Raw genomic sequence first — 19,503 nt, forward strand, 5'->3', positions numbered from 1 at the left:
CCTTCAGCACTGGCTTCATTCTCACGCTCCATCAAGATGCTCCCAAGCAGGTTTAGGTCTGACCATTCACATTCTGAGGCTTCTTAGGATTGAGAGAATGTTTAGAAGCCTCCCACCCTGAGCAGATCCATTGGCCGGGATTGGGTCACACGCCCATTCTTAGACCATTCCTTGGCACAGTGGCTGAGACTGGCCCAGACTAGCCATTTGTCAAAATTCACATATGCTGGCAAGTTGTCACCCTGGTGTGCTGGTCCAAATGAGGCAGGAAGAGCGCTGAGCTGTTGGCGGGAGCCGGAGGTTGGATTCATTTTTGGCCCCTCCATTCCATCCTGGGGCCAGAGCCCCAGGAGGTCTTGTTGATAGAATGGAAGAAGGAATGTCAGAATACCTCAAGTTCTCTCCCCTCTTTCCCTGAGAAGCCAGGAACTCAGTGCAGAAATCAAAATAATACGTTTTATTCCAATCTTGAAGCACGATAGTCCAGACTGTCCCCTCTCCCACTGGAGAACCTCCAGCCCATCCCACCAGACACCCCTCTCATTCAGTCTCTTCTGGGAATGACCAACCAGAAGGTCAAGGGGATCCAAGCCTCTGGGCTTTGGAGACTCTCAAATCACTCCCCACTTATTCCTTCTCTCCCCATCTCCCATACCTTTTCTTTCTGTGTGTCCTTCTTGATTTTTTTCCCCCTCTGTCCTCCACCCTGGCCTCCTTCTCCCTTGCCTCCCTCAGCTTTTCCCCATTTCTGCCTCTCCTCTTGTCCTCTATCCTCTGCTTGTCTCCCTGCTAGCTTCTCTCCCCCCCCACCCCCAATCTGTCCTCCTACAGTCCCCCTTGCTTCTCTCCTTCACCCCTGCACTCTATGGAGTGAACATTTGCTCCTGGCTCTCCCCATGTCCTGGTTTCTTCCCCTCCCCAAGCTTTGTCCCCTTACTTCCTTCTGCCCCAGCCTTCCCCTGTCTCATCACACATTTCCTCTCCTGAGGGAAGCCCTCAGAAACCATCTTGGCCACCACCATCTTCCACACTGTGGCTCCAGGGCCTCAGAGACCAGTCAGCCTCCCCTTGTACCCAGAGAGACAAAAGGCCAAGGTGAGGTCCCTGGATGACAGGAGGTGGCCAGAGGGACTGGGTTGGCCTCCTTGGCCTCAGCCCTATTATCTTTGGGATCGAAGAATGCCCTCCTACCTTTGCAGCGGAGGGTGGCAGGCAGGACCCTAGTGGGTCAGGGTTCTGGAGCTCTCCCCCAGCAATCCCTGAGCAGGTCCATGTGGAATAAGGCTGCCCCTGTGAGGAGGCGTGCTGCGAACAGGTGGCGGCAAGGCAGACGCCGCGCGGCATGGATGGAGCAGCTACAGCGGGTCAGAGCCCTGTCTAGGAAGAAGTCCGAGGTGCCATCCTTAAGGGCAAACCCAGCTCCAGTCCAGTGGAAACCGCGGGTACCGTGCTGCCTGGCAAAGGCCAGTTCTTCGGCCACCAGTTCTGCCAGCTCCGGCCCGCACGCCGCTCGGAACTTGGCCAGGGGCTCCCAGTCCACCTCTTCCTCTGCTGAGGGGCAGCAAGGCCTCTTCGGTTCCCTCGGGCTACCTTCTTCACCGCCTTCCTGCAGGCTCTCCCCAGTGGCCAGGTAGACTCTCCTTGTTCCTGCCCATTCTGGATCACCTTCAAACACAGTCCCCAACGGGGTGCCGCACACTCCGTTCCCCAGCCCTAGACACCTCCCTCCTGTGCCCCCACACTCCATCTCTTGTCCTCCTTTGCTCTTGGGGCCCATAGATGGGGCTCCCTCCCCATTCTCCAGGCCTGTCATCCTTGTGTCCCCCAGCTGGACCAGAACAACATCCTCCAGGTCCCTTCTTCTTTTGACCCCCAAACTCACTCCTCTCTCTTCTCCAATATCCGGCCCTCTCTGCCTCTCCTCTCCCCACTGGGGCCCCCTTTGGTCTCCATTCTCAGGGACCAACTCCTTGGGCTTCTCCAAATGGCGCCCCCTCCAGTTCCTGACCTCCCACCTGGACCCCTTCTCGGGTGCCAACTGAGATCCCTTCCGTTCTCTGGATTTTAGCCCACGTGTCCTCTCATCGTGCAGCTGGGTCCCCCTCCAGGTGCTCCCTTCAAGACTCCTGGCCCTCTCAGTATCCAACTGGGTCCCCCTCCGGTCTGTGGTCTCCAACACCCTAACCCTTCTATCCTCCAGCTGGGCCGTCCTCCAGGTGTAGCCTTCCAATCCCCTCAGCCCATGGTCCTCCAACCGGGATCCTCTCCAGACATAACCTTCCGGTCCCTTATCTTTCTCCTCCTCCAACAAGAACCCCCTCCAGTCTCTGATCTCTGGTCCTCTCCACTGCTCATTCTCCCACTGGGACCCTCTCCAAACACTCCCTTCTAGGCCTCTCACTTTCTGGGTCTCCAACTGGACCTCTCTCCAGTCTTGGACCTGCAACCCTCCCCCCATCTCGCTTTCTAACTGAGCCCCTCCCCGCTCTCTGGCCTCCAAACCTCGGGGCCACTCCTCCTCCAACTGGCCGCCTCTCCAAATACTTCCTTCTTTCGGGGCCCCTCCCCAGTCCCCGCTCTCCAGGCCCTTTCTCCTCTCTGCCCCTTGGGCTCCCCTCCCCGGCTCGACCTCCGGCCCCAGCCCCCCACCGTCCAGGCCATCAGGCGCCTCCCCGACCGCGTCGGCCCACTGCATTGCCACCAGGTCGCGGAGGCACTGTGCCACGCTGCGCGAGGGGCTCAGGCGGCGCAGCAGGCGCCGGCGGTGGCCGCGCACGAGGGCGCACGCGTCCAGGTCCCGGGCAGCCTCGAAGGCTCGGAAGCGCACCCACATGTCGCGCCGCGGGGCCCAGTTGCGCTCGAAGTAGTCCACGAAGGCGGCCGGGCCATGTGCGCGCAGCTCGGCCAGCGCCTCCGCGTAGGCGGCGGGCGACGACGCGCCGGCCAGGCGACACAGACGCGGCCACAAGCCCGGGTCCTCGCAGCCGGCACCGCCCAGTTCTTGCGCCTTGCTGAAGAGCGTCTCGAGGCCTTGTGCGCGGCAAATCTGCACGCGCGCGCCCGGCAGCAGCTGGCGCACAGCCGGCAGCTGCGCCGCCACCTCGGGCCCAGCGGTTAGGCAGCGCACGCGGCCCTTGACGTCGGGCGCGCTCTGCAGCAGCGAGGCCAGCGCGAAGCGCAGCAGGCTTGGCGTGCCCGGACGCGCCACGCAGCAGGCGGCCTGGCGCGCGCGGCCCGCCGCGTCCACACACAGCACGGCCAGCAGGTCCAGCGCGCCCTGCAGCCCGGGCAGCCGGTCCACCAGGAGCATGCGGGGGAAGCGCCGCAGCAGCGCCCGCGTGCGTGACGTCAGGAAGAACACTGTCTCCACCACCGCCTGGTCCTCCACGAACACCAGCTTCACCTGCGGGCGGGGGCGGGGGAGGCAGGGAATGAGGTCAGGGGATGCCAGGCTCGCCTGGCGGTTCCCAGATCTCGGGCACCCACCCAGCACCATCCTGGGGGCAGGGGGGGCAGTGGGAATTCCTGCATCCCTGCGTGCAGCCATTTATTCTTCCGACCGGTAGGAGGCAGTGCCGGGGAATGGTTAAAAATGCGACCTCTGGAGGCCCATTGCCCCGGTGTGAGATCTGGCCCCGCCATCTAAGAGCTCTGTGATTTCTGCACACAAGACAGCCTCTCTGAGCCTCAGTGTACCTACTAGGACCTGGGTATTCATTCCTTCATGCACTCAGAGACAGACTAAAGTAAAATTCGAAGTGGAGGCCTTGGAGCAGCAGCATCACTTGCTGGGATCTTGACAGAAATGCATATTCTCAGGCCCTCCCAGACTTGCCCGGTCAGAAACTCTTGAAGGCCCCACAGTCGGCGCTCTGACAAGCCCTCCAGGGGATCCCCATGCACTCTCTAGTTGGAGAGCCACTGGCCTAGCACTCAGGTGGTAGACTCTGAAGCCAGATCGTCTAGGTTTGAGTCCTGGTCCCAACCTTGTGGCTTAACCTCTCTGAGCCTCAGTTTCCTCCTTTCCCCCTTTCTTCCCCCAATTTTCTCTTCTGGGAATGGAAAACTCATTCCTTCATGCCTGGAGGTTCAGGTCCGGTTTAGGGTCTAGAGCCAGACTGCAGGGGCTGAGACCCTGGCAGTGTGGCCTCGGGTAACTTCCCTGACCCACCCCTCCACCCAATCTGTAAAGTGAAGAGGAGTATTTCTGTGACTGGAAGGATGGAATGCATTAAATCATTGAGAACACTGCCTGGCACAAATATGTTAATGTTCAACCAAGAGCGAGCGTTCTCCAAGCGTTTGTCGTCACTGCCATTGTCACCCCGGCTCAGAGATCATGTCCTCATCTAGGTCTTGCTCTAACCATCACTTCTAAGCAATGGAAGTGGCTCTCTCTAGCCATTGTTGGCCATGGCATTTAACCACCCTGACGCATGTCACGCCTTTATTTGCTGATTTGCTGATCATCGGTTTGTCCTTCCTAAGACGGAAGCGCCACAAGGTTAGGGATGTTGTGTTTTGCATTCCTGGTGCTTGCAGGGGCGCTCACGGCCGCAGCTCCATACATCCTGAATGAGCTTGGGTCAGTGCGCAGCGCTATCCACCGGCCGCGTCACCACAGCCCAGGGAAGAGTCTGCTTTTAAATCTTTGCTTTGTCTCTCTCTCTTTTTTTCTTTTTTCTTTTTCTTTTCCTTTTTTTTTTTTTCCCCGCTTTGTCTCTTGCTAGCTGTGGGTATCCTGGGCTGAGTCTCACTTTTCTTTTCTGCAAAATTGAGGTAATGTCTGTCCACCATGGTCATGGAGAGGCTAAAACAAGACCATTTGTGTCCAAGCTTGGTGCATATCTAATCCCACTATGATTTCCATGTTACTTGTCCCTCAGCAGCACCAAGGACCGGGAGCCTGCCCCCTTTCTGGAACACAGATCTCTCTGGGCTTCTGTCACCCTGGAGACTCCTGGCTGTCCTCCTTCTGCCCAGGCATCTCCCACGTGGTCTCCTTTGCTTGCCCTCTCCCATCCCTGCTCTGCTTCTAAAAGTTGCAGAGCCAAAGAGCCCGTCCTGGCTTCTCTTCTCCTCTTTCCTGTCTCCAGGCTCTGCCAGGTGATCTCATCAGGTCACACTGCCTTCCTCATCTTTTAGCTGATAACTCCCAGTTCCGTATCTCCAGGCTCTAGATCCATCTACTGAACTTCATGGGCAGGAACATGGCTCCGTTGCCTCGGGTCATGATCTTGGGGTTGTCAGCTCAAGCCCCACGTAGGTCTTTCTGCTCGGTGGGGAGCCTGCTGGAGATTCTCCCCCTCTCTCTGCCCCCTCTCCTGCTTGCACTCTCTTGCACTCTTTCTAAAATAAATAAATACATCTTAAGGGGGAAAAAGCACTGCATCATTCTCAGCTTTCAAGGGAAAGGAACAAAATGCTCTAATTAAAAAAAAAAAAAAAGATCTAGTAGAGTCCCAAAAGAACAAGGAAATTGCTTTCCCAACCCAAAAATCCTATATTCAGCATCTTAACTCGTATTAGAATTCACTAATTCTAAATTTTATCAAATTTTTATGGAATTGTATGAAAAGTCCTAGAAAACCTACCGCTGGATTAGTTACCGGCCCATTGTGATTGTTTTCAACCATCATGAATTTTTATACTACGACTACTTTGCAATATATCTTCGTGAAGGTCTCCATCTAGAACTGCACTGTCCAAGCTGGTCGCCTTAGCCCCATGTAGCTATTTACATTTAAATTAATTAATGTTTGACAACCCTTCACCGGCCGTGCTAGTCCTATTTCAAGGGCTTACCAGCCACACGGGGCTAGCAGCTGCTCTCCTGAATGCCACAGCTACAGGACATTTGAACCTCACAGAAAGTTCCTTCAGACAGCCCTAGTGTAGAAATCAGTGCCCAGATAAAAGTTGTCCTAAGTATAACAAAAAGAATGACACCTTTCTATAGTGTTGAGTTCATGTCTGTTTCTTCTGGGCAATCAGGAGTGGGGAAAGGAAATACAGCAAAACGTAGGTGCCTTGAGATTTTCCAGAGCCGGCAAGCCCTTGATGAGTTAGAAGACAACTTTCGTTCTTTAAGGGAAAACTTCGATTTCACCTCAGGTTTTCATTCTAAAGAGGGCACAGAAGCTTTTCTTGCCCAGCCACTGGTTCATTAAGCAGCATTGACTGAGAGCCTCTTGTGGGCCCAGATGCTGCGCTTGGCCTTGAAGAGAGAGGAGGGACGGAGGCAGGCCAGAGTCCTTCCCTGTTGGACTGGCAGAGGCTCCAAGAAGTCGCACAACCAGAAGTACCTTGAACCGGGAGGTGAACACCTGCAGGTAATAAGCAGCAGGACTGGGATTTGAACCTGAGGCTGCTTGGGCCTAGAGTCTGCACTCCTGATTGCGATACCTCCTTGGCCTTCATGAAGGTGATCCCACAGGTCTGATTCAAGGGCGTGTGGCTGGCAGATGTGAGGGCTCCCATGAGGGCAGGGTTCGCCTCAGACACCTGGATCAGTGGCACTGGGATGCGTCAGCCATAGCACAGATGGAGGATTCCACAGATGTGAATCTCGGGGACCATGCCACAGAATGCACTCCATCCACACTCCTGTGTTCACATGATCGGAACGGTACTATTCTCCAGACTGTCCCAAAGAAAAACTTGCGGGAATAAAAATAATACCTAAAAAGCGACGCATACAGGGATTCCTACTTGTCTGTTTTTACACAGACACGCACGCGCACACACTTAATCCTCGCACAACAACCTCGACAACCCTACGAGGTAGCACCTATTCTTATCCCCATTCTGCGGACAAACAAACTAAGGCTTGGAGAAGTAACCTGTTGCACCTCATTGCATGTCCCATGGCCAGGGAACGGCACAGCTGGAAGGTACAGAAAGCTCTTAGCACCTCACAAGATAAATCAAACCAGGTTCTAGCTGGTACTCCAGGACCCAGAAAAGAGCTGATTAACTTGTAAGTCACCCGGACCCTGTGCAGCATGAATTCCCAGCAGTGGGGGAGGGACCAACATGCTCATTTCAATAGACATTGCCCAATTGTCGCCCACCGTGACTCTACCAGTTTACCGTTTACTATTCATAAAGGTGGCACACTCAGATCAACGTTCCTCTTTCTCAGAAGGCATAGTGCACCCATGACAGAAGGTACAACATTTCTGTGCCAAGCACCATCTCTGTCCAGAAAGCCAGTTGGCTTGTTGGAGCCTGCCACAAACGAGACAATGGAGACATGACTGAACACCGCAGCTTATCATCACTGCCTCAGGGCAAATTATAAAAGGTCTTAACACCTCCCTCATTGAGGCAGCTGCTCAGTCTTGCCCATAAACTGTGGTGGTGGCTTTTGGGTACGCTAGTTTTGTGGGACCCTTCCCAGGACCAAGTGGGTCACCGCCACTCAGAGGGTCCCAGGCATTTGGCTTTTCAAAATAGACCTCTCAAGGTCAAGTTCCCTCTCACTCCAAGGTGGCTGGAGTTGATTCTGTGTAAAGGGTAAAACAGAAAGGACCCCTGACTGGGACGCTGGGGTGGCTCAGTGGGTAAAGCGTCTGCCTTGGGCTCAGGTTATGATCTCAGGGTTCTGGGATCAAGTCCTTCATCAGGCTCCCTGCTAAGCAGAAGGTCTGTTTCTCTCTCTCCCTCTGCCCCTCACCACTGCTCCTGTGTGCTCGCTCTCTCTCTCTCTCTCTCCCTCTCAAATAAATAAATAAAATCTTTAAAAAAAAAAAAAAGAGGGGCGCCTAGGTGGCTCAGTGGGTTAAAGCCTCTGCCTTCAGCTCAGGTCATGGTCTCAGGGTCCTGGGATCAAGCCGCACATCGGGCTCTCTGCTCAGCGGGGAGCCTGCTTCCCTCTCTCTCTCTCTGCCTGCCTCTCTGCCTACTTGTGATCTCTGTTTGTCAAATAAATAAATAAAATCTTAAAAAATAATAATAAAAATATTTTTTAAAAAAATTATGAAAAAGACAAATATTTCATTAAAAAGAAAGAAAGAAAGAAAGAAAGGAAGGAAGAAAGAAAGAAAGGAAGGAGGGGCCGCTGGCCTTGGGGTCAACAAGTCCATGTGATGAGGGACAGGGTGTCCTTACATCTTGCTGCCCCAGAGCCAGCTCCCCAGCCCTCTTCCCCCACGTGGCTCCTGGAAGCTGGCAGCCTGGCCCGTACCCCGCCAGGCAAGACAGTTTAAGATGACCATCCCCAGAGGAAGAAATGAAAGCGGCTGACATGTGGCCAGCCCCAACACCTAAAGCAAGATAAAAATTTAAAAAAAGTCTAATATGCTACCTTGCAGGGGTGGGGAGCAAGTGGAAATAAAATGAAAATGACAGACACAAATGTCTCTGTATACCGATACGGTGGGGCTGTTGAGTGTGAAGCCACTAGCCATACAGGGCTATTTAAAATGCAATTAATTAAATTAAATTAAATTAAAAATCCAGTTCCTCCACCATACTGGCCACATTCCAAGTGCCTGATATCCACATGAGTCCAGGGGACACAGATCATTTCTATCATCATAGCAAGTTCCCCTGAGCCACAGAGTAGAGACAGAAGATACATGAAGAATGGACGCTCTGGTGGCCACTGAGGAGGGGACCTGGGGGACAGGAGGTGACAAGGGGACTTTTCACTTTTTGAACCTTTGTACCTTTTGAGTTTAAAAGCATGTGAATGTGTTACATATTCAAGGAGTCAATATTTAAGTGTTTAAAAAAAAAAAAAAAGAAGAATCCTCTGGCTTTTCTGTCTCTTGGTATTCCAGAACTCCTTCCCCGTCTCCTTTAAATTTTTTTTTTAAGATTTTTTATTTTATTATTTTATTTGAGAGAGAGAGACAGTGAGAGAGAGCATGAGCGAGGAGAAGGTCAGAGAGCGAAGCAGACTCCCCATGGAGCTGGGAGCCTGATGTGGGACTCGATCCCGGGACTCCAGGATCACGCCCTGAGCCGAAGGCAGTCGTCCAACCAACTGAGCCACCCAGGCGTCCCCCTCGTTTCCTTTAAAAGGATTAAGGTGGACTGAAAGATGGACCCAGGAGCCAACCTTGGTTTAGCTGGGACTCTGTGGCAGCCTCCTAACTGGAAGTTTAGAAGACAATGCCTTGACCTGAAAGGCTTTCACTTGTCGGTGAGCGGCTTCTCATAGTGGGGAGGGCCAGCCCTACATAGGTGTCTGCAGGGACAGCCAAGGCTTATTTATTTGATGGTGGACAGGAGATAACTGATAACAGATAACTGGTCTTCAGCAAAGACCAGCAGCATGGGGATCACACACATGTACTCCCCAATTTACAGAGCAGTAAACTGACTTCGGTGGGACCCTCAGCTCTCTGGAGGCTAGACCTGCTGGGAAAGGACCTAAACCTCATTTCTAAACTGGGGAATAGCCAAGCGGATAAGAGCATGGCCCTGGATCCAGACTGTGTGGGTCTGAAGTTCAGCTCCATCATTAAGCAGCTGTGTGGCCCTGGGCCAATTCCTTGACCTCTCTGTGCTTCAGTTTCCTTGTCTGTCGAATGGGGGACTCCTTCCTCAACATGCTCTGGTATGATTTAAATGAATTATAACATGCAAAGCACTTGAGATAGTGTTGGCACACAGTCAGTGCTTGTTAAACATGAACTAAAATTATCAGCGATATGATGATGTGGACAGAGGGCTAGGTTTGGGTTGGTGGTTTGAATCACGACTGGGTCCTGAGCATGAGATGGTGGTTGGGGGAGGGCTCTGGACCCAATTCAGGAGAGTGGGTCACTGCCTCACTACCCTAGGTGGGGACCTCTTCCTTACATGAGAGAAAAGCACAGCCAGGGTGGAGAACCTAGCTTCCCCCCTTTCTCCCTCCCTCCCTTCCTACATGTCCACCCCCCCACCCCCCGCTTTGAAGTTGGATGAAAGCATCAGAAAGATTCCTCATAGAGGAACAGCAGGAATGCCTCAGCCTCCGGACCTTTGCACTGGTTGTTCCTTCTGCCTGGAACTCCAATCCCTCTGAAGATAGAATGGGGGTCCCCTGCCTCCATTCTGCCTCTTCTGCTTCATGAGCATTTCCTTAGAGATACCTTCCCTGACCACTCAAATCACAATGGCACCCTTACAGGGCTCAGTTGGTTGAGCATCTGCCTCCGGCTCAGGTGATGATCCCGGGGTCCTGGGATCGAGCTCCGCCTTGGGTTCCCCACCCAGCAGAGAGTTTGCTTCTTATTCTCCCTCTGCCTCTCTCCTGGCCTCTCCCCGCCGCTTGTGCTCTCACTCTCTCTCAAATAAATAAGTAAAATATTTTTAAAAAATAAATTAAAATAGCACCCTTACAACTAACTGTCCCTCTCCATGTCCTCACCCTATTCTCCTTGACACTACTCCTCACTCCATCACCTTAGGTGACAAAGGTGACCCTCCCTTCTGAGTCTTGATCGGGGTGGTGGGGAAAGGCTGTTTTTACGTTGGGGTCATTCCTCTAACTATGCACTTCTCATCTGTGCACCTTCTATGCGTGTGGTTCGGTTTTGTTTTGTTTTGTTTTTTAAGTGGCACTTTCTGTCACCTCCTCTTCCTCGCCCAACCTTCCTGACATTTTATCACGGTTGGGTGTGTCTGTCTCTTGTTGGTTCCCCCACTACCAGGCAAGGTGATTCTAGTAGCTTCCTCTGCAAGGTAGCCAATAGCCAGAAGAGGTTCTTTTAAATTTCAATGAGTTAAAGTAGAATAAAATTTAAAATTCAGCTCGTCGGTTCTACTGGCCACCTTGCAAGCGTTCAACGGCCCCATGTGGCCAGGGGCTACCCTACCGTGGGGGTCTATCCCAGAGCATTTCCCTCGTCCCCTGGGGCAGAAGCTCTGGTAGTCCCTGTGGGCGGGGACCATGGGTGTCTGGCAGGCTGCTGTCTCCCCAAGGCCTCAGTGAGCACTTAGCGAATGATGACAGGGATGTGGGGGCGACGGGGGTGGATGGATGAAAGGAGTGAATGGATGAGTGGGCGGATGAATGAATGAATGAATGAATGACCGACCCGCGAAGCACCGACGTGGCTCTTCCCTCGCCCCAGCCTGCCTCTCCCGAGACCCCACCTTGGCCTCGGGGTCGGTGCGGAAGAGTCCCTCGAGCACGTGCAGGGCGTCCAGGACGCCGTGGTCGCGGCCCTTGCAGTAGGACAGCAGGCGGCGCACGTCGGCCGGCGCCACGAACTGCTTGGAGATCTTGTTCGTGGTGCGCACCGGAAGGCAGGCGTTGGCCAGCAGGTGGCCCGGGCGGAAGTAGTAGGCGAACTCGAGCGGGCAGGCCGGGTGCGAGTGGGTCAGCTGGCACTCCGTCACCACGAGGCGGTCCCGCAGCGGGCTCAGCTTGACGATGATGAAGGCCGGGCAGCCGGGCTGGGGAGGCCTGCGGGAGGAACGACCACCGCCGCCATCACATCACCGTCTGCCCTCCTCCTCCTCTCCCTCTCTTTAATTATTTATTTTCTTAAAATTAAGGACTGTGGCAAGCATCCAGAAGAGAGAGGGCCTTCCGAATCTGCCAGCTGCATGACCTCGGGCAAGTCCCTTCAAGCCTCTGTGCCTCAGTTTCCTCCTATGTTGTGAGGGAGCTCATCATCACCAGACCTTTGTCCTGGAGTTGTGAGGATTGAAAGAGTTGATGTATGGAAAGCACTTAACTGTCAACACCCACGTTGGCCGTGGCTCGGCATCTACCTCCCCATCTCTACCAAAAGCCAAGGAATATTTTATTTACCTCGAAAAACTGTAAGAAACAAAACCCTTCAGAGACTCCTGTATCCACTTCTCGTTTAGCAAGAACGGCATGGCCAGTTGAGAGTCTCCGAGAACCCTGCCCCCCCAAAAGTCTTCCTCAGTCCCCCAAAGTAGCCACTTCCCAAATGGGCTATCTAGCCTTTCCTGGGTATGTTTTTAGAGACCCATAAACAGTGGAAGGTGGGTTCCCATGTTTTAAAAGTTCATATACATGGAAAGGAGTTCAAACTCATCAGTCATTGAGCAAATCCCAATGAAAAGGCCCAGGAAAAAAAAAAAAGTAAAGAAAAGAAAAGCCCCAGGAAAGGCCACCACCCACCACTGGAATAACCAAATAAACAGGGAGCACAGACCAGGATGTGGAGAGAGCCTAGCACTTAGCTTCTTGGCGATGGGAGTTTCAACATAAGTCGCTTGTCACCACAGGCCGGTCTCTGCTAACTCAGATCATGTGCCTCCCCCTGACCCAGTGCTTCCACTCAAGACCAATGCCTGAAGATGGGCGCCCAAAGATTGTGCTAGAATGTTCACAGCAGCCCTGCTCGTATCTGCCAAGTATTGGAAACAAACCGATATCCACGAGGAGGATGGGAAAATAAGTAGGGATACATCCTCAAACACAACCCTAACCTAAAGTAAGAATGGACAGGCCATTGCTGTCCCCAGCAACATGGTCGGATCTCGCAGATCCACTGTGTGAATGATGCCGGACACAAAAGGTGATAAGCCACCACATGTCAGGCTTATCGAAAGTTCCACAGGAGGCAAAGGTAGCCTCTGCTGTTGGGAGACCAGAGAGTGGTCACCCTTGAGTGGTTAAGTGCTAATGGGGGAGCTTCCTGGCACTGGCTATGTGTATCCCCTTGCTCTGGGTTTTGGTTACATGTACATTTTTATTTGGTGGAAATGCACTGAGTTGCATACATATGATGGATGTGCTTTTGTTAAAAAGTTTACTTAGGAATCCTTTCTTCTTCTGGTGTACGGTAGGCAAAACAGCCCCTCAAAGATGTTCATGCCCTAGCTGCTGGAGCTGCGTGAACGTTACCGTGCACTGCAAAAGGGACTTTGCAGGTAGGATTAAATTAAGGGTCCTGGGGCACCTGGGTGGCTCAGTGAGTTAAGCCTCTGCCTTTGGCTTGGGTCATGATCTCCGGATCCTGGGATCAAGCCCCGCATTGGGCTCTCTGCTCAGCATGGAGCCTGCTTCCCCTCTCTCTCTTCCTGCCTCTCTGCCTACTTGTGATCTCTGTCAAATAAATAAATAAGATCTTTTAAAAATAGAAAAAATAAAAATAATAATAAATTAAGGGTCCTGAGATGGGGAGATGATCTTGGATTATCCAGCTGGGCTCAGTGTACCCCCAAGGGTCCTTATAAAGGGAAGACAGAAGCAAGAAGCCAGAGAGGCAAGTCAAAGAGACAGAGAGAGAGAGAGAAAGAGAGGTGTTTCTCTGCTAGAACAGCAGGAAGCCAAGGAATGTGGGCACTTCTAGAAGATTCTCCCCTAGAGTCTCCAGAATGAGACTTGCAGACAGCTCGATTTTAGCCCTGTGAGACCCCTGCTGGACTGGTGACCCTCGGAGCTCTAAGATCACACATTTGCATTGCCTTAAGCCACCAGGTATGTGATACTTTGTTACAACAGCAATAGGAAACCGACCCCACTCTCTATATACTTTTGAAACAGGGCTTTCTCACTCATTAGCTTTTCAACATTATTTCATTCCTTTTGCTGCCTGATAGGCCACTGGCAACTCCGCCAACTGTATGTTGGGGTTTTGTTGTTGTTGTTGTTTTGTTTTGTTGTGTTTTTTTAGAGATTTTATTTAAGTCATCTCTATAGCCAAGATGGGGCTTGAACTCACAGCCCCAAAACTGAGTCGCATGCTCCACGGATGGAGCCAGTCAGGTGCCCCTCTGCTAACTGCATGCTGTCTCCTGTTCTCCCTTCTTAAAAAACAATGCTTCGATGACCCCCAACTCTCTTATCCATCTGTGTGTGGGCAAGAGTCTGTCTAAGATAGAGGCCGTCAAGCTGCTGGGCACGGCCCACCTATTAGCTGAAATCAATCAGGGAGCTACAAACAGCCTTCTAAAAAATGAAAGAGAACAGGGAGGAAAATCAGGGTGCATTTCCCTGATAAATAACACATATTATTGACATCTGCTTTCTGAAAGGATGTTTTGTGTTTCTCCATGACGGATGAAACTGGCATTTTAGGTAGGAGGTTTATGTTTACAGAGCAGGGATTGGCACACTTTTTCTGTGAAAGGGCAGACAGTAAATAGACACTGTTGGTATACTGTGAAAACAGCCATAGATTGCCTGTCAGTGCATGTGCCTGGCTGTGTTCCAATAAAACTTTATTTACAAAACACAGCTGCAGGATGGATTTGGCCCAAGGTCCTCACAGCTTGTCAGCCCTTGTAACATAGACTGTCTAGGGCTTGGCAAGAAATGAAGAAGCCTGACTCACAGGCAGTGAATGCCAGTTGCACGCCCTAAAATGCTCCGAAATTGTTTCCAAGTGGCCCCTGAGAAGGCTGAGCCTCCCCAGAACCCACCCCAGGTCTCTCCAGTATAAATACTGAAGAACTGTCTTTGTTAAACCAGAAGGGGATACCTGACACGCCCCTTTTCTGCTCCATGCATGAGGGAAAGTAAAACTGGGAGCCTGCTAGACTTTTTAAATCTACATAAAAAGCTTGGGACTTCTTGCCTTATTTTAAGCAACAAAAATAATGTAAAATTAGAAAAAAGTCTAAGCCGCCAAATCGTTATAAATAAAATACAAATGTGGAGCCACCCCCGTGGTATTGGTAGAACCAAAAGACATTCCCGACGTGCAGCCCTTTTTGAGCTACCCAAACTGTGGCCCGTTCATGGGACTCTACCTGACCCACCTCCCCTGCTTAACTCTCGGGCTCCTGTGAAACTCTCTGGTCTGGCCTCTTTTAGTTCAGCCCTTAGAACAAGCCCCCACTCAGCGAAGGTTACAACACCAGGGAGCTGTGCATCTTGCCAGAGAATAGCACGTCCCCACAAGGTCCCTGTACCTCACATAATCGTCTACTGTGGCATCAGAACGCTATTTTTGCAATTTCTCTACAAGCAGCCGGGATGAAGAATGCCACCCACTTCTACGTGTGAACTCCATGTGGGCAGGAGTCTTTGTCTGTTTTGCCTACTGCAATAGTCCCAGCACTGAGAGCAGCCCCTGGCCCCTGGGAAGCGCTCAGTAAACAGATGATGAGGAATGACAGAATCCCACTGTATGAACCCCAGACACCCAGGCACTCTGCTCATTACGTCAAGCAACCCAGCACCCAGTTCTGCCTGTCGTGCCTTATAAACTCATCAGACCATCCACATTTCCCTATTCCCACTGCCAGCAACCTACTCAGTTCTCTCCTTCTTTATAAAACATCCTTCTCCTTTTTTTCCCCTAGTTAGCTCCTATTCCTCCTTCACAACTCTGAACCAGTGTCACCTCCTCCAGGAAGCCCTCTCTGACCATCCCCAGGCTTGGGCAGATTCCACGGCACATTGGGATGAGGATCTGATGGAGGCCCATTTGTAATGCATGGTCTTCACTGAATGGGGTGCCCTTCCCCTGAAACCCCCACCATCTAAAACATATTCACCCTGCACCCAGCAGGCGCTCGAAAAAAAGCCTTCAGATGGACAAACAGCATGGCACCTAGGATCACATTCGACTCTCATGATCCATGATTGAAATAAAGATGAGGGGTAGGGGAAGGAAGAGAGAGGGGACTAAAAGCACAGGCTTTGTGGTCAAACCATGTGGGTCCTGATCCTGGTTTCCCTCCCTCGGCAGCTGGGCTATCTTGGGAAATCACTTTAACCTCTCTGTGCTTGTTTGCTCATACAGAAATTGGGGCTAACAAGAATAGTACCTCCTCATTGAGAGGAGTCCAGAAGAGGATTACATTATGCAAAGTAGTTAGACAAGGGGCCGGTGTAAGTACTTAATAAAAATGAACCTGCTATTTCCCCCATTTTTTTTACTTCTAAAAGTACCATCACTATGAGCTCGTTTGCCCTTCACGCACCCGTTTCTTCTTGATCTTTCAGGTCGTCAAGCTTTCTGTGTTCTCAGAGGCTGGTGTGTGTATTTTAGAGAGGGAAGTGCTTAGGGAGGCTGGGGAGGGGGTGGTGGTAGTGTGCAGAGCAGAGGGCTGGAGCTGGAGGGGGAAGAGACGGGGTGGCCATTTGGGGAAGGTTGCCAGGTAACGTTTAGGCAACGGGGCTGGAGTGGCCAGGGAGAAAGCTCTGATGTGTGGTTCTCAGGCCCCGCAGCCCCTGCCTCCTCACTGGCCTCCTGTCTCTCTCCATCAGTCTGTCCCTGACAGGGCCCTGGGAGGAACCATCCTATGCGTAGAGCTCCTGTTGCTCTCAGCCCCTCCTGTCTCCTGGCTTCCTCCCTGGCAGAACACTGGGGACAGTGCTGGCACATAGCAAGCGCCATATGTCTAGGTCAAATACATACATACATAAATGTATAAACAAGGAGGATCCCTCAAGTTTTCATTTCCTAGTCACCTCTTCCAGGAAGCCTTCCAGAAATACCTCGTAAGCTCTCAGGTGGAGCTGGGCTGACCACCCCTCTTTTGTCCTCTTCCCTCCCACTCTCTAACTTCTTTTCTCCCACAATTGTGAGCCCTCATTTCCAATTTTTTTTTCTTTTTTCTTTGGTCTTTTTCCCCTCCATTAGGTTCTCAGCTGCTCAAAGGCAGAGGCCAAGCTCTGGGTTCCAAATGCCCAGCAAAAAGCATGCACACAGTAGGCACTCAATAAGTGTTTGTTACTTTGAATTGGGTTCTGTTAACAAGGAGAGATTCCAGATGGGGCCTGAGCTGCTCACAAGCTCTAATGTTCTAGATTTCTCTGTGATGATGATGTGTGTGTTTGATCCCATTCTGCTTCCTGACCTCTGAGTCTCTGTTTCTAGATGAGCAAGGTACCAAGAAGAATACCAAGTACCAAGAAGTGTAACCTCTCAGTAAGTGTTTCAGTAACTATGGTGAAAATCGCTGCTCGAAGGTGCTCACTTTTCTGAGCGATCTGCATCTATCAGCTCATTTAATCCTCACAAAACCTGGAATCGATCAGTACCGGCACTTCCTCCATTTTCCAAGGCAGGAAACTGAGACGCAGAGAGGTGATGTCACTTGCTCAGGTGAGGTCATCAGCTAATCATAGCAGGACTGGGGTTTGAGGCTAGGCTGCTGGCTGGCTGTGCTCTTGACTTCTAGAACAGCTGTCATCTACCCAGCTGCCTGATGTTCCAGAGAGGAGAAACCCGACTTAGACATGTGATGTCTGTTGCCCAAAGACACCCACTTCGGGAGCAATGGGGCCGGTCTCAAGCAGCCTGAAGGCAGAGCCTGCTTTTAAACGCTCTGTTCTTGGCCATAGCTCTCCAACCAAGGGTCTGAAACTCACATGCACCTACCGGGACCAGGAAGGTGAAACATGAAAGTGGCAGGGCTAAGTGTGAGATAATAGGGAGCAGTGGGGTCTGGGGCAAACCCGAGGCCCCTACCCCTCTAACTGCAGTGGCCATCTGCCATACAAGAACATGGGTTCAGCCTTTTCCCATGTTTCAAGAAAATCCAGAAACTGAAACTTTTATGGGGAGTGCTCTGGTTTTAAAACTGGGGAGAACGATTAAAAAATCCTTAGCCAGCTGGGTGTATCTCCTAGCTGTCTCGCAGGTTTTTCATTTGCCCCTGTAGCATTACAGTCGTAGGGAAGTTATCTGTCAGCTTGTTCCTATAACACCAGCCTTCCTGTCCAGTCTGAAGGTGCTAGGAGGGCAGGGGATCTGTCTATCCTGCTCAACCCCTTCTCACCCCAGTGAATTACCCCTGGCTCCCGCGGGGAACCGGCCCTGTATTCACTGAATCACCGGATGGTCTTCCTCTCTTTGTCCCATGGGTTACTCTGCAGCTCTGTCTCTGACCTCTTTGTATATGTCCCAAACCTGGCTCTCACCCATTTTTCTGGTTCTGGCTAGAGTGTCTGGCTCCATGTCTCTGTGTTTCTGGAATTTTCTGCCCCCCCCTTTGGTTTTCTTCACTGTGTCCATCTCACTCTGCCTCTCTATAAATCTGCAATTGGAGCCCACCAAGTCACTCACTCTGCGTGCCTCTGTCCTTCCAGCTTACGGGCTGTCTGCCTTTCTCTGGGCCTGTTTTACCTTCTCTGCAAGGTGTACTTAGCTGTTTTAGTTGGCATCTCTCCCTCCCCATCTCTGGGTTGGGGGGGGCTCTCTGCCTGCTCCTCCCCCTCGATTCCCATCCCCACCCCCAGCACCCAGCAGGGCACGGCTCCTCTCACGCACCCTACGGTGGGCCGGCTGGGCGCGCGCACGTCCTTGCACACGAGCCGCACGTAGCTGTACTTGAGCACGTCGATGAGTGTGTAGAGCGGGGGTGCGCTGGCCCAGCGGCAGCGTGCCAGGTGCATGGAACTCTTGACGAAGAAAAGCGCCAGCCGCTGCTGGCACCACGCGTCGAAGAAGCGGCTGAACTCGGCCCATGAGAAGAAGGCACGCTCCCGTAGCTCCTGCTCCTCCTGCCCAGCCGTGCTGGGCGGGGACTCCATCCTGGGGCACCTGAGTGGAAGAGAGGGGGCATGTGGATATCAGACCCATCCCCACCAGGGGTACCCCACTTTCTCCATTTTCTGCCTGCCTCTTTGGTGCTGGTGCCTCTTTCCAGGCAGGGCCCAGGGTGGGATGCACCCCCATTAATATCTAGATATGAATCTATACTCCATCTTCGGCTTTCTCCCATTTCCGCATTATCCCCGGGACAGCTGGAGCCTGTCATCCTGATCCCCAATTTCAGCTCTGGCACCCTCCTCTGTAGATGTGCCCCTAGGTACATTTGGGGTCCCTCTCCCAAAACATAACCCTTAAGTGCAGTGGTGGACACCTCGAATGTATTCTCAACTTCCAGCCAAGACCTCCTTCCCCCTCCGGATAGATCTTCTATACTTGACCATAACCTCTCGTGCCCCATTTATAGGAAACGCCCCCCTTCAATGTGTCTACACTTGGCTGTAACTCACATCCCTCTTTGCCCTCCTCTAAAGATATCCCATGTCCAGATGTGCTCCCACATCCATTCAGGGACCCTCATTCCCAGTCACATTCTTCACGCACCTGTGGCTTCCTCCTCCCTGCACGTGTCTCCGATATATGGCTGTTGTCCCAGATGTGACGCCATGGGTCGTCACATCCAGCTGTAGCCCCTGCCTCCGAGATGCTCCCATATCCAGATGTCCTCCTCACATCCAGTATGTACTTTTCGCCCACAGGTGTGTGCCCCATTCACTTGTGGCCAATTTTCAGAAGTGTCACCAATATTTGTGCCCACCTCCTGCTCAGACGCGCCCCGCAGTCCAGCTGTAGCTCCCTCCTCCCATTTGCAGCTATTGTACTCTCCAGGTGTGCATTCTGGTCCTAGACATGGCCCCTCGTCCTCAGATGGGCTTCATCACCCCAGATGCTCCCCCACGTCCAGCTGCGCCTCCCGCCCCACCTCGCGCAGCCCCTCCCAACCCGCTTCCCCCTCCCCAAGTCCTCCCAGCCCCTCTGGCCGCGGGCCCTCCCATCTCCGCTGTCCCACCCAGCTGTGCCTCTCCCCTCCCCCAGATGTGCACCCTTCCCGCCCCTCCCCACTCACCTACCCGCC

General features: G+C 52.4%; 1 protein-coding gene across 1 annotated transcript; it reads right to left on the bottom strand.

Annotated features, from left to right (window-relative positions):
• Positions 1–442: 442 nt before the first annotated feature.
• Positions 443–19,317, bottom strand: ZSWIM9 (zinc finger SWIM-type containing 9). Its single transcript, XM_044256995.1, has 4 exons — positions 18,972–19,317; positions 18,147–18,419; positions 11,092–11,404; positions 443–3,403 (listed from the first exon to the last, which is right to left on the bottom strand). Exons 1-4 carry the CDS (start codon positions 19,079–19,081, stop codon positions 1,229–1,231), a joined length of 2,871 nt encoding a protein of 956 aa, XP_044112930.1. The 5' UTR covers positions 19,082–19,317; the 3' UTR covers positions 443–1,228.
• Positions 19,318–19,503: the final 186 nt, after the last annotated feature.

Source organism: Neovison vison, chromosome 7 (assembly GCF_020171115.1).
Source record: "Neovison vison isolate M4711 chromosome 7, ASM_NN_V1, whole genome shotgun sequence".
Classification (NCBI taxonomy): domain Eukaryota; kingdom Metazoa; phylum Chordata; class Mammalia; order Carnivora; family Mustelidae; genus Neogale; species Neogale vison.

Bases quoted from the DNA above. Each gene is read 5' to 3' on its own strand.
- ZSWIM9 (XM_044256995.1), bottom strand. From the start codon at position 19,081: ATGGGAGCATCTCGGAGGCAGGGGCTACAGCTGGATGTGACGACCCAT. The intron at 18,420-18,971 runs GTGCGTGAAGAA...TCTTCCACTCAG, and splicing joins CAGGGAGGAGGAAGCCACAG to GTGCCCCAGGATGGAGTCCC. The intron at 11,405-18,146 runs GTGCGTGAGAGG...TTCCTCCCGCAG, and splicing joins CCCAGCCGGCCCACCGTAGG to GCCTCCCCAGCCCGGCTGCC.